Source organism: Rhipicephalus sanguineus, chromosome 1 (genome assembly GCF_013339695.2).
Source record: "Rhipicephalus sanguineus isolate Rsan-2018 chromosome 1, BIME_Rsan_1.4, whole genome shotgun sequence".
In the NCBI taxonomy this organism is placed as follows: Eukaryota; Metazoa; Arthropoda; class Arachnida; order Ixodida; family Ixodidae; genus Rhipicephalus; species Rhipicephalus sanguineus.
In genome coordinates, this window is record NC_051176.1 from 330,366,652 (window position 1) to 330,390,005 (window position 23,354).

Genomic DNA, 23,354 nt, shown 5'->3' on the forward strand with positions numbered 1-23,354 from the left:
GCTGACTTACTACATTGCTGTTTAGTGGCGGGTAAGACACTAAAGAAGACACCAGTGCGAGACTTGTGCAACATGTCTCACATCACACAGAAACACAGCTACGGGGAGTGATCAGGCCTCCCTATTCACAGCGCACTTTGATAACGGAGGCCTGATATACCCCTCCGGACCTCTCAAAGCAGCTATTGCAAACTTGAAAATAGCTGTTACCACTTATTTCAGCGTGAGGTAAGCTGCATGAAAAGAGCATTGTGGATTTCAGCGCTTTCTTGAAAAAAAAACAGATTTGCCTCATCTGGGATGTGAAGGACATTCAATTTCATCACAAAAAGCCTCATGAAGTTCTGCATTTTAGTTAGATTCCGCTTCTTCGCGAAATCACTGAACAGCAAAAGAGAAGTAAAGCGGCAAAGAATTAAGCTGCTAAAGACGAGAAGATGCAATTAAATGACGCTGACGAAACCCATGTCAAGGAACCAATAGAGATTAAAATTCTGAGGCTCTCAATTCTGCCTCGTGAAGTGATAAGCAGGACGGATGCACTGAGGGATGGTGGTCATCACTGGGAAAATTGTGTGACGCCAGACTTCGTGCTCTTCTGCAACTTTAACTAGCGCTAAGGTATTCCTTACTTATTTGTACTCAATGTCACGTTCTGTAATAAAAGCAAACACCGCAGGCCTTCGACGTGTAAAGGTAAGCAAACGCGAGAGCGCGGTTGTAAACGGCTCCGCCAGCCCACCCGTAAGCGAGAGTCGCGGGCGGGGCGTCTGCTCAAGGAACTCCGATTGCGCACAGCGCCACCGCCGCAGGCATCCCCGAGAGGACGCGGCGGAGAGCGGAGACGGCAGACTAGCCAGTATATTCTAGGGACCGTAGTGGAGCGAGGAAAGAAGACGCCGACGTTCGGTGACGCTGCGATCGCCCCCACTAGTTGATGACGATGGCGATGTCACTCAAGTTTCGGTTTCGCTCCAGTGGTGCCAGTGCTGCTTTACCGCACATTTGTGTAGCGGCAGCCGTCAGAATTTGTCCGAATTAAGCGGCGCGGAGCCCAATTCTGACGAATTAACGAAAGTTTGGTCCCATAGATTAACATGCACTTTGGCCGGGACCAATAGAGCCGTCCGAATTATCCGAATTTCCGAATTAACGGGTGTCGAATTAACGAGCTTTTACTGTAATGAGGTTTTACTGTACTATCGCGCTCAGTATGAGCTACATCACGCTAGCACGTGGCCGAGCGCTCTGCAAGGTTGTACAGTGGCGCCGATTATGGCATATTTTCGAGTTATTAGGAGAGAGTTTGGCTGTCCCTGCGAGCGCGCATCGCCTCCACTTGCTTTCACCCTCGCCCTTGTTTTGCCCTGCGGTGATAACAGCTTCGCAAATGATCACTTCGAGGGTGAAAGCAAGCAAGCGGGGGCAATGCGCGCTTGCACGAGCAGCCAAACTCTCTCCCGATAACTCGAAAATATGCCATGATTGGCGCCACTGTACAACCTTGCAGAGCGCTCGGCCACGCACTCGAGTGATGTAGCTTATACTGAGCGCAATAGTACATTAGAAGTTTGATCTAGAGCCGTGTGGTCATTTGAACTGCTATAAGTGCGCTCAAACTTACTCTTGTGTACAAATCAAACCATCAATAAGAAAGAGTGACTGATTATGAGAACTTGGCAGGAACTGCCTAAAATTTTGAAAGATAAAAAAGGTTCGATACTGAACAAGGTTTTTCAGAAACTTTGAGGAAAAAAACTCAATGGTTTAGAAGGACTCCAAAGATTCTAAGATTCTAAAATGGCATTTTAAAGGAATAAATCTTATCCCTGGGGGAGTGGAATTTTGTTTGAACAAAAGAAAGCCCCTTCAATTACAGTTAACGTCTGATATACCAGACTCTCTAGGAACCACAAAATTTTCTGAAAAACTAGGCAGCCCTACAAAACGAGTTCATGCTTTTTTTTTTTTTACTGCGCTGAAGAGGTCAAAATCACCACAGCCATGTTCGAAGTAGGTCTGATGGCCTGCCAGTACACTTTAGGCATTTCGGTGCCCGTGCACTAAGCTCTCATGAATGTGTACAAATACCTGTTGGGAACCCCATATGCGCCAAATGCAAGTGCAAATTTGCGTCTCCTCACAAAAAATGACAAATTACGACTCTCTTGTACAATTGTGTCATAGCGTATTGTCGCGATACCAAGGAGCACTTCTAAAGGATGACTTGGAACGTAGCGGCTGTGGCAGAAAAGCTGATGACATGTTTGGCTTTCCCCAATGCGTGTGCACGTGTAAACGATAGGCTACTGTATGAGAATTTCTGCCACCTCATTGAAAAGTGGCATCTGCTGCCATGTGGAGCCAATCGTTGCTAGCTAGTTGTGCGCAGCACGACACCTACTAAGCTCATGCCATGACTGCCAGGGTGCTTGCTGTACTATACGGACGTGTTTACAGTGAGAGTGTTCTTCATACCCACTCTGCTCCTGATAGTGCATAGGTGCGGTGATGGTGAGCTGCTTTTGCTCCAGCAAGCTACGCGCCTTGTGCGGTGCACTTGCTCAAAGAGGCAGCAGTGAACAATGGTGTGGCACATTTGGGTAGTCACCTATTAAAAGCATCAAGTACGCTTACAACTGTGCTATGCCACATGCTCTACCGAGCAGTTATCTGAAGATGCTTATCGCAGTAGGGCTGTCAGCAGTTAAGTCGTACTGGCCCGTTTGCTGCCCACTGCCATCATGCATTACTGGTGCTTTGGCATCGCTGCATTTACGCTGAAGTCAATCGTTGATTGACCTGTCTCTGCACTCACCAAAGAGAAAAGATCTTTTGCGGCATGGCGTCAGCCACACTGCGAGCTGAGGGGCGTTTAGCCCACAAAAAGTGATCACGGTACGCACTAACTGGTAAACACTGCATAGGATGAGCCACTATAGCTTACCTCTTTCGATACCACACTTATTCAAATCGATCACCGGTGACCGACGCTATGAATTGGCGATTTTGGCATCTTGGATTTGTTTTTCGTGCACCTAGTACCTCCTAGTGGTTAGCTCAGACACTGCACTTTCAGAATCAGTTTGAATTTTCCCGATTTGGCAATGTAATGATTTTTGACAGCCCGTTTTGCGGACAAACATGTGTGTTGTGGTTGACGCACTTGAGAGAAATGCGTGCCGCTCTTTGTTATGCTTCATTAGCATCCAAGTTCTGTAATCAAGTGAACCCTTGGAAGTCAAATATCAAATTATGATGTCAGCTTCACAAACGGACAGTGTTGAGCGGTAATAATTGCTCAAAATTTATACCAGCTATTCACTAGAGAGCTGTTGTTTGGAGTCAGGGAAGACTTATGCTACCAAAACTTATTTCCGAAGGTCCGCCACATGTAGATGACGTGTGGAGGCGGCCTTTTCAGTCAGTTTAAATGTCATTAAATCCGACGGGAGGCTGCATCCGGCGTTGCTAGTTTTTTGTATCTCCAACAACTCCAGATAAAGGCACAATTTCAAGTTTATCAGCCAGGAAAGAAACTTGAAATTGCGGCTTCATCTGGGGTCGTTGCAGATATAAAAAACACATCATGCGCTCAATTAAAGTGAGGGCACTCTCGCCCCATCGTACATGCGCTGCTTACGTCATGTGTGAATATAATACACAAGACCCTGCAACTTGCCTTCGGCCCATTTAAGGGAAGACACTGGTCTTCTAAAAAAAACTTTTGTTTATTGTCATATTCAAATGAAATTTTCAGGCAATGTATATTTTAACCTGCTATAAACAGATATGCAATCCATTTTTTCTTAGCTCAAGTAGTTTTTGAGATATTAAATAAATAATGAATGATCAAATTGCCCAATTGTTCTGCAATTTAATCATTGAATATCCTAGATAACTTGATATGGCCATATTCTAGAGCAATCAAGGATCACAACTAAACCATTACTGTAATTTTAGCTATATTTTTATAAAAGTTATTGCCATCTGTAATGTAATGGTTGGGAACATGAAAATTTTTATCAGTTTTATCAGCATATAAAAATTTTCTCTTGACCAAGTCCATAATTTAGTAGTGTTATTGTGTATAGGAACTCATAAGCTTTCAATTGCAACAAGAATAATTCAAATCTGATCACAAGATCAAAAGATACTGTGGGCAACAGTATAGCACATAGGCGAAAAACGGATTTTGAGAAAACTCAAAAAGAAGTTTGAAGACTTGGTACAGGTTTCTTCTTGCTACTAAAAAGCAACAGATGGAAGTCCTTTTCGCTCTAGAAGCCATTAGGCACATAATCACTATCATTTTCTTTCACACGCCTCCTCTTCATGGCATTCCTGAAGTTTTCTGCTCGGGTATGCTTCTTGTCACATGCCGCTAGCCGCCGCTGGTCCTTTTCTAGACACCTTTCAACATCTGTGCTGCCTTGACTCAAATGCAGCTCCTTCAAAATGGCCTCAGAGGCACGTTTCTTTCCGGCATTGAACCGGGCGACTGCTTCCGCAACAGCAGTTTCGACTGTGAAGAGCGAGGCGTGTTTGGTTTTTGGCACAAGCGACCAGATTACTGAATGGAGGCTCTCATTTGAATTCTGAGTTTTGCCTCGTTGACAGCGCTCCAACAGCTTCCGATCTGAGAGGCGAGTGTACACTGGGAGGAGGGCTTCAGCAACGTATTCAGGGAGGTTGTACCGGTGCTTGGGAGGAGCCTGCTGCCTTGCCACTGCCTTGTTGTGTGCACACCATGATTCTTCGCCTTTTGGGCACCGTGAATGTTGTGGCTTTGTATCTGTGGAAGTCACATGATAGTACGTGGCAAGGACAGCATTCTCCATCTCAATGTTTCCCTGGTGTGCCTTGAGTGCCCAGCCGTAATAATTCGTAAGCTTTGTAACAAGCTCAACAGTGAGCTTGCCTTTGCCACCGAGGCTTGGCCGACCTTCCCCTTTGCTCTTCTGCAAGAGGCTTCTCAGTGCAGCACCCATTCGTTTATGAATGTGATTAACACAATCCTCCTTTTCGATGGGCACAAAGCCATACACTTTCTCCTCCTGAAGGCTGTTGAAAGCGCGGCTATCTCCGTCGCACAACATCGTTGTGTAACGCAGTCCATGTTTTTCAAGAGACCGGCCAAACAGAATTTTGGCAGCCTCCACCTCCATTTGGCCAGGCTTGCTCGAAGAGTTTTTTTGGCACTTATGTCGAGCTCGCCACTCACTGTATCGTGGGTCGCCGTCCTTGGGGCCGATTTCGCAACCCAAACAGAAGTTCGATAGAACTTTGAAGTCCAGCACGTATCCCGAAAAGAGTTCGATCACAGTTCCCACACAAATGTGTGACAGGTGTCCACGAGTGAGCCAAGTCCCTTCAAATGAAACTGCGATATTGCCGGGGTTCCCGAAGTTCAGTTCCGAATAGATGGCCTTCACAGCTGTCGCGCACTCACTCATGACGCCCGCGGATGCATTCACGGCGGCAGGGTTCATCTTTGTTTTTACGTAGTTTTGGTAGGTTTTGTTGTGCATACCGCGACGAGAAACGTTCAGCGCCGAGAAAATGTCGTTTAGCACGGTCTGCCCATTGCCCGTGCTCATAACTGCCCGAGCAGCAAGCACATTCACCTCGAATGGGTTGCAGGTCGCATTCCCCCCTGCTCTCGGCGAGCTCCATCCGGTGCTGACATCTCCACAGACGGCACAGTTCACCACAATTTTAACTGCCACTCCGTACTCACGGTCGCCTCTTGAAACGTTCAAAGGGCCGGAGCAGAATTCGCACTTCGCGCACCGAAGCAGTTGGTTCAGCAGCGGAAGGCTTAGCAGCGTAAACTCGGTGCCGCACCCCGCCGCTTCCGGGGAATCTCCGATAAGCGACTGCTTTCGGCGGGTAGCTGACAATGAAGACAGCTTCTGACGTTGCTCTTCTGCGCGATGCTCAATAGCCACTTTCTCAGTTTCTGAGACAAGGAGCGTGTCGACGCGCATTGTCCTCGACGTGCCGTTGGCCACAGGCATCGCTTGCGCGCTGCAGCTTCGGTGGATGTCGTACACCCGCTGGCGCATGTCGCAGAGCTCGTCGCCGTCGATCCACTCGATGCTGCTTTAGGTATCCGAGGACCGACGCTTGCGTTTTTTGCCGTAGGCATGAGCCGTCGCGAACTTGCGTCGCCCGCCAGCCATCGTCGCGTCCGAACAATTTTTGACCAAGGCGTCTCGCATTGTCGGGCAGACGAAACTCCGGTCGTCCAATCAGAGAGCAGGATTCACCCCACGTGGTACAAACGCGCCAATGCCGTGCGAGTATTTCCTCTTTTTCGGTGGCGTGCAGCTCCATAGTCGCCAGACCCTAGAGGTGTTTTCCTCGCTAGAAATGGAATGTAGAAGAATTCAGCTCTCGAATGATTCCAAAATGGCCGCGCTGCGGCCAACGGTTACCGCAGACGACGGCATCGAATTTGCCTGTTTTCGGGGGGCGTTTTCGAGCGAAAGCGATCATGAAGCTCTCTTTAGAGCGCAATAACAAAATAAATACTCGGCGGAACGCGTTAATATCGCAGCAATAGATTCTTTAGGACGTCTAGATTGCGAAAAAAAATATTTCAAAAAGTCGATTTTTTGGCGATTTTTTGTTCTAGAAGACCCGTGTCTCCCCTTAAGTGAACAAGGCTTCTGTAGTGAAGCCGAAACGTCTTTTATTCAGTTTTATTTTGGTCGGTGTCTTTACTATTATTGCCTCGTGTTTCATCCCGATCAGATGGCCTTCCATCAAACCCTCAACTTCTTTACGATATTAAAAATCTTGCCAAGAGAGGGGAAAAACCCGAGATGATAAAGCAGAGCAGTGTCACGTGACAGTAACATCACTCAGGACTACAAACGGTGGTAACGGTAAACACCACGTGTCATCTGCTCTATTTCACACATGCCCTTGTGTTTCCTGGCTGTATTTCATCCTGTTGAATCTTGTCAGCTGAATAAGTTCTTATCGTGTAATGCTATCGCTGCCATTCTCGTTATGTCTACCTTTGTAGCAACGAATCTACATAGCCTCCAACTAGAAAAAATATTTTTTTGAAAAGTGTTAGAGGGTCCCTTTTAAAAAAATAGCTCCTTGCACCTAACTACCAAAATGTTCACACAAGAAAAAAATAGTTGCCCTTCCTTGCTTTTAACTAGATCATGAAAGTTGTACCTGTTCAGCCCGAATGCGCCTTGAGGCATATTTTAAGTCTAGGTCCTGTTGCTGCTCAGCCTTTTCCACCTGCTGCTTCTGAGTGCGGTTCAGTGCCTCTAAGTCATTGTCATAGTCTCGCAAAAGTGTCTGGAAAAGAAAAAAGGGAAAGAGATCAGTATAACTTTAAATAGCAAGAATCTAAAGTTGAAACTGGAAAGCAGGTTCTCCTAAAGCCTGGAGCCTCTGTTCAAAGTCTTGCAACAGTTGTTCAACCTTTGATGCTAAAATTCAGGGGTGCAATCATTATGATGTCCAGATTTCTTAAAGGAGTGGTGACAGAAAATTTGTGAACCTCTGTTTTTTGCTCTTAATCAATGTCTACTGACTCGATAATAGCGGCAACGAAACTCATTTGCACCAGCGCAAGACGTATGTTTAATTATATGCTTGTATGTTACGACCAGAGGTAGTTTCGATTTCGAAGAGCACTCAGTGGCCCCGTGACGTAGCCGGCCTACTCGATCAGGTGACCGCGAGAGCCAGTGACGTCACTGGCCAGCTTCTGCCATGTTGTCAGCGCTGCTGTTTCGTCTGCTGTGTTGATCAGGTGTTTAGCGTTGCGAGTGCTTGTTTCCTCGATCGTCAAACTACGTTGCTTCTCTAGTGCGGCGATGGAGGAAAGAGCTGGGAGGAGTGTAAAAATCAGTAAGAAAAGCTCGATTCACTTTGCGAATCTCGCCGGTATCTGCGATTTTCTTCTTGTCGTCGATGTCCAACTGAGGCGACGTTTTCCGCCAGGCTTGGAGTAGCCACAGCATTAGACATGCTGAAACATTTTCGCTCCGATCATTCGTAAAGTAGCAGGACGAGAAGTGACGAAGGAAGCAGTGAAATCACAACATTGGCGCTCTGTAACAGTGTTTATGTGTAACATGCAAGTGACGTGATGTACGCTTTACTGACTCGTATTCATACCAATCCCACGTACGCACGTCGGAGGGCCGAAGCAGTTATCTGTCCACTACGCAATATGATCCCGGCAGCAGAGAGCTTTAGTTCGTCTGTAGACTTCCTAATGTTTGCAGGCACCTGCGGAGCCCATAGCGACATCTTGTGGCGTTTTGTCCAACTAAAATATTTTTTCTATTTTTCCAGTCGCGTTGCTGTTCTTGTCGAGGAAAAAAAAGCAATGAGAATACTGTGAGTTGCTAATTATCTCACTGCTAACGCTTTACACAGAATCAGTAAGCGGGTAAGTCGCTGTGATGTTATACTGCAGGTCTCTGGTTAGGCTATGCATCATCAGGTGCCGCTACCAGCGTTGTCAGTCTCGTACAAGCCTCCGGTAACCCGGCCAGAACTGACCTCATCGTCTTTTGCTTCTATTTCCGATTCTGCACTTTCACGAACTTCAAAACTCAATTAAAATACTTTTTAGGCTGTATTTGTGGCTGATATTGTACAGATGGCACCTATATGCACTCACTAGTGTGATTCAACAGTCAAATTGTGTCCGAATTTTTGTGTCACCACTCCTTTACCTCGGAGCGCCCACTTGGCGTTCTACAATTATTAGCCACTATGAGTGTGACCTCTATTTATGTAAGCACAAATTATACTGGGAACGAAAAGTAGACCACAGTGAATTCAGCCGGCAGCATTGAGAAGTAACATGTTTAAAGCTGTGCGGCTCTAAATGTTGCTGTTGCTAGAATTTATGTTCTGTGCATACGGTGAAGTGATTGGTAGCATGTGATGCTGCCATTGCTGGTGCATATACTTCAGCACTCGCCAGCCACACACGCAGTTGAGCTGATGTCGATCGCGTTCAGTTGTGGTAATGCCTAGAACAGCCGCTGAGTTCGTGTACACTGAAACTTCGATATAATCACGGATATAAAGAATTATCGGTTATAACGAAGTAAATGAAGAATAGCCTTGTCATATATAGTGTTACGAATATACATTTATAACAAATTTTCGGATATAACGAACTTATTTTCGTGTCAGATGCGACTTTGTTATAATGAAGTTTGAGTGTATTTGCTGCCAACGAACCTTGCCTGAGGTGTACGCCAAATAAATGTGCTTTTGTAGTTCAGTTTTGAGCATATGGACTTTAAGACAACATTTCTTCATTTAATGCAAGCAAGCACAATACAATACAATGCAAGCACAATATGCGAAAAGCAGCCACACAGTGCACTGTCAGCATTGGTAAATTCTCATCCTCCAAGACTGCAAGTCTTACTTGATGGCACTTCCCTATAAATTAAAACTAACTTTGTACATGGAGCTGTGTGTGCACCTTGTTATGCTGACTAATTATTTAACTACTGAGATGTGCTGCTCGCCTCTTATCCTAAGTGGGCAACAAGCTGTGGTCCCTTAAAAACAACTGCCTTGTTTAGCATTGGCAATTTCCTTGAGAAAGCTACACGGCCAAGAAATGAGCAATGATACATGCAAAGTCATAATCTATGCCTGCATTCTTGAACAAAAACTATGTATACACTGAAGAATGATAAATACTGAGCAGTTGTAACAGTGCATACTATAAACAGTCACCAGCTCACTGTTTTTGATGTCTGGTCACTCACACCAGCATAATTGAGAGTTGAGATGGTACTCACGTGTGCAAAATCTGCTTGTTTTGCTATTTTCTGGCATTATTTGATGTCACTGAGGCACGGCTTGCATTCAATATCAAGCAAACGATAACTGGTTACTGTACCTGCCACAGTGAAGAAATTCACGTGTTGTTGCTTGAGCTTTAATTAGTGTTCTTCTGAGGAAATAAAATCGGTGGTTAGGGCAACCTTCGATCTTCCCTTTTGCAGCAGGATGAGCTGCACTGGGTTACTGGAGCTCTCAGCAACTGACTTGGTTGGTGGCAGGCCAAATGAAAATGACGATTAATGGCATCGCAGCTGTCACTGTTTTTCAGCTCCGAAGTTCCTGTTTGTGGAGTGTGCCATATTACCATCCTGTTTAAGTCTCTTCCTTGTGTAATTGTTGCTATGCACTTGTTAAGATGTGTAAGTTCAGTTACCACCAACTAGATTAAATTTCTGCGTTGACTAGCGTGCTGCCTTGTTTCGGTTGGACGTGATTTCGCTCTTTTGCGTCGTACTTTAACCGGGTAGCAGTCAAATATAACCAAATTAATGAGAGTTTGATGCCACTGAACAACGCACAGTGCTTGCTGTGACCAGAGAATAAGTCTAAATTAATGAGCATTTACTGTAGAAACATGGCAGTCTTGATGTATTTCCAGCCTTAGGGCACTTGCAGCTAGTGCAAGCAGGGCCTTCGAGATCGGCATATGCTACTCAGGGAGGTCGTCACTGGCAGTGCGATTCGGACACCCCCTAGTGCCATCTGATTTTGACCTCACGCACCAGTGTGCCTCACGTACCTGTCAGCTCTGCAAACTGTCCGAATCCGCCTTTTTCATTCTCCTGTGCTGCCCTCTGCCATTTTGGTAGGGTTTTGGTAAGGGCAGGGATAACCAGTATCGCCAGAATGAAAGCCTCTGAGATCAAGAGGAGTTTTGAGACTTTACCTCCAGGGGAAGGGCACACGCGCTGTGACACCGTGAAACAGACAAGTTAACCAATGTACGACCAAATATGCCCAAATTAACGAGAGTTTTGTGCTCAGGCACTGTTACACACTTTCAATTTTAAAAAAGTTACACACTTTCAAATTTTGATACATTCCACAATATTTTTGTTGCTTTATAACTTATACTTTTTTGAAATGACCATTTCATTATGCCTAATTTGGTATGCTGCAATGCATGCTGGAGTAATTATCGAACTGGCAAAAACTTTCTTCCCGAGACATATGAAAATAACCATTTTCTCGCGGTAACGAAAGAGTTAAATAAAATCCAGCTGAAAACAGCACAAACTGTATATGTTGGCAAGCTACAGGATTTAGTGACGAATGAGCAAGTTTAATGTGACATAGAAAATGTGGCATAGTACCGTCAGTTCCTGATCAAACTTTTTCTGCTGCTGTTCCCTCGCAAACTCCTCCTTCATGTCCAAGTCTTGGAACTGCTTGTTTTCCATCTTCTGGAGCATCTTTAGCTCCCTTAGTTCTTGCTTCCTGGAAATTGCAAAGCAAAGCCATCAGTACAATAAGCCAATATGTTTAAAACATAGATAAAACAATTAAATTCACGATATGGCGATTCTTTATAAAAATTATTCTTTAGAATGTGACTTACTACAATACTAAGGAAAGTGAATTCCAAAAATATTTCTGAGGAAAGAAATGCTCGAGTCAGTATCAGCACCATTTGACCATTTGATCACACAGTGAATAACAAGACTCTATGCATAAAATATACAGGGTGTTTTTTTTTAGACAATACAAATTTTTTATAAAAATCCCATGACAGTAAGCCTCTTGCTGTTTTCACACATGAACTCTATTTCGAGGCGAAAATCTCTGCCAGAGTTAAAATGACAGTGTTGCCAATAATTAACTCTTTAATTATTGACTTGAGGGCAGGTGTTTATATAAGAAAGTTGTAGTGCGTACCAATTTATGGCACACTCATTTTTTAGAAATCACAAAAGTTGCACACAGATCGAGATATTCATTATTGAATTTCAAGGGCTAAATCAAAACTGATCGCGCCCGGCGCGCACAAAGTGCGGCGGAACACCAGGACGACACGTGACAGGGAAGTGACGAAATTCAAATGAAGGAGCGGAGAAGCAGAATCTGGCCAGAAAAATTGGCAAGCATTCTAAAATACACTAGTAGACAGCTTAATGTTCGTGTTCGATGGGTGGTGCTTATGTGTTTCTTTTTTAAACTATAAAGAGGCGCGAATAGCTATTTCGCGTGTCTGCAGGAAGAAGCGCCGAAGTGGCAGCCCCTGAGTTTTACGCTTACCAGACAAAGAAAAGGTTGACATTGCGGTTTTCTTGTGCACAGTTCGAAAGAAACAGATAAGCACTAAACACTACCTTGCGAAAATAAGGCGATGCGCAGGCACAAGTGAGATGACTTGCAGCTTTTCACGAAAACATACGGACACGGCGCGCCTTCATTCAAATTTCGTTGCTCCCTTGTGACGGGCAGTTTCGATTTCGCCCTTTACATTCGATGAAGAATATCTCGAACTAGTACATGCAACTTTTGCGATTTGTAAAAAATAGGTATGCCACAAATTGGTACGCACTACAACTTTCTAATATAAACATCTGCCCTCATGTCAATAATTAGAAGTTAATTAACGAGTCTGTTAATTAGTGGCAACAGTGTCATTTTAACTGCGGCAAAGTTTTTCCGCCTTGACGTGGAGTGCGTGTGCGAAAACAACAACAGCCTTACTGTCATAGGATTTTTATAAAAAATCTGTATTGTCTAAAAAAACACCCTGTATATCACACACACACACACACACACACACACACACACACACACACACACACAACACACACCCACACACACACACACACACACACACACACACACACACACACACACACACACACACACACACACACACAAACGGGCATTTTTGGTCTATGTTCTGCAGTAAATGATATACTGTTTCGGTCTATCTAAAAATACCAATGATTGCTTGTTAGACAGCAAAACACAAATTGAGAAAGTTTAATTAAAATATTGAAAAGAACAGAAGAAAGCTTAAATGTTGGTTCCAGCTTTGCCTGACCGCAACACATCTTTCGGTCTGGAGGACATTGGATATGTTGACTGATAGCTCTCACCACACTGTCAGGCATAGTGAAAGCTACCTATTGTGTTTGCCAACTAAATGCTATGCATTTAAATTAGAAATTTATGCTGTACACATAAATTTATAACTTGTGGACCACAGTTGCTAGTATGCACGCGAGGTTGGTTGGTAACATTCAAGAGGGAATCAATTTGATGTTTAGAAAACTGGGAGCCACTTCAGACTTTAGCAGTGTCTGCCTGGTCCATTATTGTTGCCAAACCATGACAATATTGATAATTTAAACGGTGCATACAGATACAGTAGACTCTCATTAAACGGAACCTGAAGGGACCAGGAAATTATGTTCCATTTAACAGGAGTTCCGTTTACTGAGAGGTGAACAGGGGTGCAGAATACAAGTACGAAACCAATCATATCGGAGGCAGCTGTTCCATTTAAGCAGCAGTTCCGTTTAACAGATTTCAGTTTACTGAGAGTTTACTGTAGATGAAGAGCTCCCCTGCATGATTTGCACTTCAGGTGCATCAGTGTCACAACAGTAAAGTCTCAATACAGGCTCACATAAATGACACTACACTGTGTCAATTACAACATTACCTAGAACAAAAGCGGGCGATAAATGTGTTTTGATGTGCACAGAGGGTGCCGCTACATACTGGGCGATGCAGACATTTCAGACCAAATCAAAAGTTTATTCATTTCAAGAAGAGAAAGTGGTGGTACGAATGGGCTGCTTAACTCTTTCCTTACCACATTACTAGGCATCAATAACCGGTGAACAATGTTCTTGAGGGCGTACTAAAGAACACCATGTGCCTCGATTAATGGTTAACATTTCCTTTGAGTGGCAGCGATTTTTAAAGAGAACGCGAGCTCAAAAGTTGAAGTGCACGTGAGCAGTACAACGGCCTTCCTATCTGAAACAGCTTCGCGAGCAAGATATGCTTGCCCATTTAACTATGAAGGAACCCAAACAACAACAATAAAAAAAAAACCTCGAGTTTGTAGATGCAGAAACCAAGAGATGACTATGAGGTACAGTCGAATCCCGCTACAACGAAATTTCCGCCACAATGAATAATTTTCTATTTCCCGTCAGCCGCACATAGAAAACAATGCGAAAAATGTCTCGTCATAATGAATACTTTTTCTGGGTATTTCCGCTTGAACGAAGTTTTCACGACTGCCACCACATAAGGAAAAGGAGCTTGCCTAAGATTGCCGCGAAATTCCGCTTGAAATTTGACAATTTCTCGTTGCCAGAGCTGTGCGGCCGCATCGCAAGACCCGTGTCTTCATTGGAGACATGCTTTCTGCCACCACACACATATCCCAGTAAATTATTCACCATCGAGATGCTCGGCGTCAGATCGTCCATCCGCCATGACGCTGCCGGCGGGTTTGATGCGCGTGCGGGCTGCGGAAGAATCGTTCTTCAAGAACTTCTGCCATTGTTTTGACGTAGAACTAAAACAAAACTACTGCTCGTCGTAACAAGCCCTGCGATCGTGAATGACATCCACGGCGTTTTGAAGGCACACGCGCTGACAGCGCGCACCTAGTTCAAGCGTAACTACATTCTGCCGCAACCGCTGCGAACACAAACGCGGTCGTGTCGATGCAATCATGGGCGACCACGAAAATACGCGCACCGACTCAAAGCAATGCTGCGGTCAAAACCGTGGCAGACGCGATCACAGATAGCAACGACGCAGTTCAGAAGGCATGCGCACGGCCAGCGCACACAGATTGAAACGGAACTACCGTTTGTCGCAACCGCTGAGCAGAAAACCGCGGTCGCTATCGTCGCGATCATCGATAGCGAATACGGTCAAGTATGCAGCTAACATACCGGAAAGGCAATAAAAAGTCGTAAAACGGCACGAAGCGTTTCGGCTTTCCTTTCGCTCACTTGTGACTGTGGTAGTGCGGAGCTTCGGCACTTCCAGGGGTGCAACAGCCAAAATAGGATTTGCAGCAATTTTTGGAGCAGCAAGAAGTTGCTTTTGGAGCACAGAAATCCAAATTTGGAGGAGGTTACGAAAAAAAAAAACCTGAATTTTTTAGCCCGAAATTCCAAATTTGGAGCAGTATAACAAAGAAGGCTTACTTTTAGAAAAAAAATATGTACAAACCATTAAGAATCACCTAACTCGTGCACAGTGCACATGAACACTGCTATTTCAATAAAAGCAATGTGTTGAGCTACCACACAGTGCGAACAATGACTAAGTTCACATTAGCATTTGCAAGGCCTGTCAAATAATTCGACAGGTACTGCAAGTGCTCATGTGCACCTGCGAACCTGGCAACCTGGAAATTCGGGACATTCATAAAGCAGGAGCAAGTGGGGGCGGAGAAAAAAGAAAACTGGCATACGCTTTTGTCTATTTCTTTCTCAAGGCCGCAGAAACGCGATACACAGCAGCTCCAAATTATTGCCAATAATTTTTTAGACGTCAGCGATCGTACTAGTACTCGTAATTACAAGGTGTGTGCACGAATGAGTAATTAAGGAACAAAATGTGCTGCGTCCCTGACAGCTAGTACTAAAAGCCCCTTCTACACTTCAGTACGCTTTTCCGCAGGACTTAAGAAGCGTTCTGCACGCAATGAAACAAGCATCAAGAAATTTAAGAACCACTGTCCTTTTTTATTCAATTATATGGACACTCTCGGCGGGTTTTTGCCGTCATGTTCCGTATAAAGAACAAATTGATAACATCCCCCCGTGCATAGTTATGTTCTACCGCGGGTAAAGGCGTGCGAGTGCGGGCGATGAACGCGACTGAAGCAGAGATCAAACAAGCCAGCCCGTCTCAGTCGCTCGGAGGGCGCATGCGATAACACCGCACCGCTCGGGAGGCCTACCGTCAAAGCAGAGAGGAAACGGACCGCCCGTCTTGAATGAGCATGAAAAGACGCGAGGGGGGGGGGGTTGTCGCTCGAGCAGCAACTTTGAACTTTGAATCTAAGGGCGCGATCGCTGGCGCGCGCACTATCTCGGCAGCCATTAGCGGGCGGCTCGTACACCCTTCTACGTGATGCGCTCTCAATGCGAAGGGACCGTGCGGAAAGAGCATCTTTCCCCGGAGCCGCTGTATTATCCTACACCAATGTTTTGTAGAGTTACGCGAGATCTGACAGAAAAGAGTTTGCTGCCAGCCTCACTTCGTATAACATTGCAATTTGTTGCTATTGCATTCATTGCTTCGTCCTTGCGGTGAAAGTGACTTTTCTTTTCTTTCCATTTCGTTTTTTCTTTCCATTTCTCGCTAAAACTTGCGCAACTGAGAAAATTTTGAAGCTGGTCAGGCATTTTGGCACAGCGTGGTGCAATTTCAACAGATTTCACAGTTTTGGCTCAGCTTGGCGCAAAAATAAGGAATTGTATCAAATTGGTGCAATTGGTGCAGCTGTTGCACCCCTGCACTTCGTTTTCAGTTAGCCTCTAGCGAACTTTGGCACGCTCCTTCGCGGTGCTACGCGTTCAGCACGTTTCGAGGGTAGCCTGCATGTAGTATTCGCTCGTGTATAACCCACGTGTATAACTCGCATAGTGATGCAAAGCCGCCTTCTTTGCACTACCGTGAAGCCAACTTGCGCAACAAAATTTGCGTATAACCCACACCCCGTGTTTAGCACTAAATTTTCTGTATATTTTGTGCGTGTTATACGCGAGAAAATACATTCACTCGGTGTGCGGCCAAGTATGCCCGAGTTAGCGAGAGTTAAATGCAAAGGACAATGCATGCGCTTGCCACGACCAAAGGACGAGTCATGATCATCAGATCTTCCTAACTTTTGTGGTCTATATATGAAATTTCGTTGCAACGAACTTTTTCGCGCGTCCCGTCAATTTCGTTGTAGCGGGATTTGACTGTATCCTGTAGTGGGGACTCCGAATAAATTTCAAGCCCCTGGGATTCACCTTAATCTAAGTACAGTCAAAACTCGCTAATACTATGTACCTGCTTTAAATGCACTAATGGTTAAAACTTAGTTGTGAAGTTGCCTCGTTGACGCAACAAGCTACTCGCTGCACCCATGCACGGTCTGGAACGGGGTGGTACGAAGAACCCTCCGATGGCAAATGCACACACACGGCGCAAACGGGGCGGCAGTGACGGCATGATACGAGTAGGCAATGTGCTGCATGCAACTAGCCAGGGATGATCGACTCTATGCAGCCGCAGTGCATTTCAGAGATAGTGTCAGTTTTCACTCAGAAGCAGATGGAAGCACAGACGCGTACACATATATCGCAGAAAGTTGATACGGATGTCCATCCGCTCTGTTACTATGCCAGTTGGCGTGTGTTCCAGGCCCTGTAATAGTTTCGAAATGCTCTTTCACTTTGCCACTGCGCGCTATCATACGGTCGTTTGGGAGAGCTGGAATCGGTGCTTTTGCAAAAATAAAGAAGTGGCTTTGTAGTGGGAACCTATGGCATTGCATTTATTTCTTTGTTGGTGGTGTTGGTGCATGCCAGGAGATGCAAATTTGCATTTCGTGGTTAGTACATACTGTTTAGGGCGTAGTTATGCCGCGTTCTCACCAGGTACGGATAAACGAGGTTTCCCTGTGCATGGGCATTTTTGCATTTCGCCTACACCAAAATGTGACAACCATGATCAGGAATCGAACCTGTGCACTTGTGCTTAGCGGTGTAATGCTATGACAGCTAAGCTACCATAGGTGGGTGAGGAACATTAATAATAGAGAAAAGCAAAAAAAGGTGACGCATGGCACAGCTACATGGCAGATGCTCGCATGCCATACCCAAACTTGCCTGAGAAAATGGTAATCTTTGGCTTGTTTATCTTCATCAAGGTCTCCATAGATGACTTTGCTGGTAGTGGTTGTCATCACAACTCCGTCAATTACAAACTTGCGTGTTCGCTTGAGTGTTTTGGGCCGTACAGCAGTGTTCTGAGTCATAAGAGCCTTCTTGCGAATAGCAGGTACATTATTAGCACTACGTTCCTGAAAAAAGACAAAACAATTGCAGATTTAATTTCCAATATATAGGGTGATTTTTTTTAGACAGTACAGATTTTTTAATAAAAACTTTGACAGTTACGTTCCAGTCGTTTTTGCACATATGCTCTATGTTGAGGCAGAAATACTTTGCCGCAACTAAAATGACGTTGACGACACTAATTAACAAAGACTCATTAATAAACTTTTTAATTATTGACTTGAGGGCAGTTTTTATTAGGAAGTTGTAGTGCGCGCCAAGTTATGGCATACCCATATTTTAAGAATCATGAAAGTTGCATGTAATGGCGGTTTTCTGTCCTGCAAGGTCTTTGCCGTATGGGTACAGTTTCGACCCTCCGTTTGAAATTTCGCGCCATAATGATGATGCATGCTCACTGCGAGGTGCTGCCACCTTCTAGCACTTGCAAGACGCGTGAAATGTGATTGTGCTACCTTCTTGCAGAGATAAGCAGAACTTATTTCTAACTTCAGCACATCTTGCGACCTGAGGCAACACCCTTTCACAGTTTTGGTTTTGTCGCGTGGTCATAGCGGAGGTGCGCTAAACTTGATTTTTATCTTTATCAGCACTCGCTTGCAGGGCAGCAGAAGTTGATTTCAATCTTTATTGGCACTGCTCTTTGCTTGTTTATCACCGGCGCTCACGAGATATTCTCGCTTTCCTTGTTTACCGAGTTTCCTTCGAGTTCTTCAGATGCTCGGTAAAGTGGTGATATGGCCGAACGCACTGCCCGCTCTCCTGACACCGACAGCGATGACTCTTATGACTATGATTTTGCTTTTCTTTTACGTGTGCCGACTGCAATAACACACTGTGCGTAGACCCGTGTTTCAAGGAATACAGAACTCTGAAATACTACTGAAGATTTTGCAGTTATGAGTGATGCTGACACCAAAATACTGTTCCCGATTTTTATTTTACAATTTTTTTCTGACTTTACATATTGTGTGCATAAAAAATCTGCAATAAAGTAATTGCACCATCTGGAAAAGCTTTTTTTTGAAAGAATTCGACCCTCAAAGGGTTAAGGGCGAAATCTAAATTGATTGCGCCTAGTGCGCAGGAAACAAGGCCACTCTATTACGTCAGACCAGAACTACCTGTGCAATTTTACGTGCAATTACGGCAAACACTACAATTTTCTAATATAAACAGCTGCCTTCATGTCAATTAAAAAGTTAATTAGTGAGTTTTCATTCATTAGTCTAGTTAACGCCATTTTAGTTGCGGCAAAGTGTTTCCGCCTCAACAGAGAGTATGTGTGTGAAAACGATGGGAGCGTGCTTTCGTGTTAAAATGCAGTGCAAAACATGGCCGAAAAGAAAACAATTCCTTTTGCACGGCAACCCGTACATCTGGCGGGAGCGCGCTGTCCGCTGCATGAAAATGAAACTGTGCTGCTAGCTGTCGCGCAGTGACACGCGTGACGTAACAGGCAATGCCATGAGCATGGATAACTTGATATTTCACCGTTTTTTGGGTGATACTAATGAATTTTATATCGCATTAATTTTGCAGCGTTAAGACATAATTTGGAAAGCATGTTTCGCAAAACAAGTCGATCGCGTACAAAACTGAGACCAAGTTTGCGGCATTAGCAAGAGTCGACCGCCAGTGGCAGATGTAATGACATTACCACCACCACAAAATGGCGACAGAACGCATACAGTGTAACCTCATTACAACAGACCTTCATAGTGAAGAGAATCTTGGTCTGTTGTACAAGAAATATATAAAATCCAAGTACCGTTACAACAGACTTTTGTGTAAACACTGTATGGGTATGTTATAACCAAACACGATCAAAGAAACACGGACAAACACGGTTAAAAAACAAATTTATTCTTAAGGGGGCATACGGCTTTCGTATTGCGAAAAATTTTATTGCATTTTCTTGAAAATCACATTTTCAATTTCTGTAGCTCTTTTTCTGATTCTCAAATATCTTCACTGAAAACTACACAGCAGTGTGGTAAAATATCGGTGGCAAAAGTTATTGTGGAGACCACAAAAAAGAACGGAGTTTTTAAAATAATTATAGCTCCGCAATGGCACAACCGGGTGCCTCCATTTCGGGCTCGTTGGAAGGAGCATTTCTCCATCTTCAATTTTCCCACTGTAGCTAGGTCCTCCATTCAGAAAGAGCGTACAAAAAGCAAATGTTTGAAGTTTGTTTCGAGGTCTCCGATTGGTCGCGTCCACCATGTTGCTCCGCACGTCTCGCCATTGGTCCAATCCTCGCTCCAGGAGAGCATCGTCTGCTGCTCGTGCATGCCAAGGTCGCGGCTTTCGAAAATTGCGCTGTAATGCGTTCGCGCTCGTTCTATGTTCACGGGTCAATGATCATTTAAAATATAATTACACTTTAATTTGGCAGCTGCAAGCGGAAGCTTAATCATCAGATTACGACAGTGCGCCACGCTCGTCGCGAACATCGCAGATGCACGTCTCGGACCGATTGTATGAGACTAGTGGGACCCAGGGTTAGAGGTTCTGCTTATCAGCACTTCGGACCTTGTGATGAATACCATCGCAAGATGACTCATTATACTCATGATCGACCATGACGTACTTTGAAACATAGGGCACCGCGGCCACATACATTGGGACCGAGCCTACTGCTCTAAGTGCTCTAAGTCGTGGCTAGGCCTAACTCTGCTCACGGTATCGATGTAAGAGACGAATCCGAATTCTTTGTGGGCAAGGACATCGCGCTAGCGGACATGAAAAAGTGAAGAAGCTGCAATGTGCTTCGTCACAAGCAATGAATCGCATCGCCTGCTGGCTCCTCGGAATTGTGGATGGGCATTTGACGCATCGGCAGCGGAACACCCCGGCCAAGCTCGTCGCGCAGCGACTGCTCGGAACACCGGTGGAAGTGGCTAGCAGTTTCGCATGTCAGCGCCCCAAAGCGCAAGACCAAGCCCGCTGCACGCCGATCTTTCGTCGTTATATTTATTTTCCGGAAGTTTCAATACATTGAATAGGAAAATTCCGGTGCAAATTGAATCGAATAGCAAACATTGTTAGAAAAATATTCGAAAGTTCACATATTCGCACACCCCTAGTATAAACATAGGGCGACAATCACTGCCACACTGCGAAGGGAAGGGTGAGTTCCTCACCATTGTGATCATTAACTGGTCACGAGATGACAAGAATAACAGCCTCCACACTGCTTTCGTGCAAAATAGAAACTAGATTTACTGATTCAGTCAGTAAATAAAAGCGTGTCGATGTAGTAAGCATCTCTCTGTTGTTATCTTGATACCCCTAATAATTTGACATCTGGTTAATTAACATTTTTTTCCCATCTGATGAAGTGCAAATTCACAAGGCTCTACTGTAAAACCACTTTGCCATAAATATGTGCGTAAATTATGCCAAGAAAGTCAATGTGTATCCCTTAACACTGTCAAGCACCCACCTTTTCCTTGGTGGCTTCCCAGTCCTCTTTGCGATTCTCCTTGTCGCTGCCACTTGTGCGACTGCCTACACTGTCCAAGGTCGAAACACTTTCCGTGTCTGATACCTCTTTTCGGCGGCGCTCGACTGGTGCGTCTGTTGCAGAGGCAGGGGGCCGCCGAGGTGCCTTTTCCACACGAGGTGGCGATGCTGAGCCCTGTTGCAGCTTGACATTCACTCGAACCTTGGGTCGCTCGGGAGACAACGCTTCGTGTGAGCCTCCGTTCACAAGTGGGGGCCGTTGCTGTGCACCTTCATGCATACGTGGGAATGAGTTTCGCTTCTCAGGAGAGCCCTCGCGAGGCCCTGCTGTTGACTGCCGCAGCACTAGACGAGGCGATGCTGGGCCTTCGCGGGGGCTCACGACCAGTGATGAGTCCTTCACCACCTCATGGTCACCCACGCTAATCACGGACACATGGCTACGGTCCACTTCGCCAGCCTGCTGCTCCCAGTGCCCTGCCTCGCCAACCTCCAATATGGTGTGCTTTGAAGAGAAAGTCACTTCGTGCTCCACTGGGACTTTTGGAGACCTGAAAGGGAGCAGGTCACATTATCTGTAGCAGGAAGGTAATAGTAATACAGAAGAAAAACAAAACTGTAAACATGTACAACTTAAGTTAACTTTATAAACAGACACTAATGAGAAATACTAAACTAGTTTAGACTGATAACTGTACTTTCATTTGTTCTGTGATCATAAGTTTATTAGAAAAGAGAAAATGAACGTAAAAGTTTCACTTTAAAAATGTAAAACTTAACGGCAAAACGACAATGCCAGTACGTTAGTGTGACATAATAAACTGCAAGCAAAGCAGGCCGACAACAGGCGAGCATCGGAGGTCCACAAACATCGTGAAACAGCGCGACCTACCTTCATCGTTATTCTTTTTTTTGTCTCCTGTTCTTGTTTTCCTAGGCAGCCATTGTATGCATGGGGATGGGAACAGAGAGGCAAAACTCTGACCTTTGGAACCATACTAGGATGGCAGTGGTCGGCAGCAGGAAAGGTGAGAAAAACCTCTGCTTCGTGAGCCTAGGTGTTTCAGCACAATTTTCAGCTCTTTTCTCATCATCCACACCGACTAAATTACTTTTTTTGGACACAGTGCGTTTTCAGCTAAATCACTTTGATACACCAGAGATAAAAAGCGCAGTAGATAGAGACAAATATACAGGCATTGCAGATACCAAGAAAGGTGGTCTTGTTTTCATTTTTGATTGCTGTTTTGATTCATAGTTGTGCCTCTCTCTTTTTTTTTTTTCATGACTGTATCCCTTTGCGTTAAAAAAAAGAAAGTAAAGCTGTGCAAATAGCAAAATTTTCGATGTGAAGCGAATTCGAATATTAAAATTTGAGTGCAAATCGAATAGAATATTTTTCGAATATACTTCCAAGCAAAATTGCAGAAAATAGTTGCAGAGCATTCCTAAGCATATTCTTATGAGATAAGAACACGAAATCGTGTCCTTTCGCTAGGTTGGTGTTACAGAGGGGTGCTGTGGAGTGGTGTTCCCGAGTTACATTACAAAGAATAAGGAAATGCGGAGGCCGAATTGTGTTTATTTACGTAATCCGGTACAACCAAAGTGGTTGCATATGACTGTTGCATGTCACTGCATGTCAGAGTTGCACTTTACACGTCCTCTTTCATTTCGTCATTGTGGTGCTATAAATAACGACGTTGACAAATCTTCTGCCGATGTCAATGCTAAGCCTACAATGTAGGCATTGGACTCGCTGCAGCTAAGTGTTGCAAAATTGCTATGAATGCTGCTGCAACACTGCCTCCACAGAAGTTGAGGGACGATTGATGTGGCGTGCTCCCTTCTAGGTGGGAGTACTGCCATGGGGATTCCCCTCTCTTAGTACGTGGCTGCGAGTGGTTTCTGCCGCAGTTGTTGGCGCCAGCGTCAGTTATGGTGGGAGATGTCACGTGTTTTTCGCACACGGCTTTTACGGACGCCGGATGAGTG

At 44.8% G+C, this 23,354-nt stretch overlaps 1 protein-coding gene across 1 annotated transcript in view; it reads right to left on the bottom strand.

Moving 5' to 3' along the window:
* Positions 1-7,197: 7,197 nt before the first annotated feature.
* Positions 7,198-23,354, bottom strand: part of LOC119379539 (serine/threonine-protein kinase 10) — a gene marked incomplete at both ends in the record, with an annotated part of 32,978 nt that continues 16,821 nt past the window's right edge. Inside the window, 4 exon segments of the mRNA XM_049412006.1 lie at positions 7,198-7,326; positions 11,172-11,291; positions 17,696-17,893; positions 21,340-21,910. Of these exon segments, the coding sequence (XP_049267963.1) occupies positions 7,198-7,326; positions 11,172-11,291; positions 17,696-17,893; positions 21,340-21,910 (1,018 nt within the window).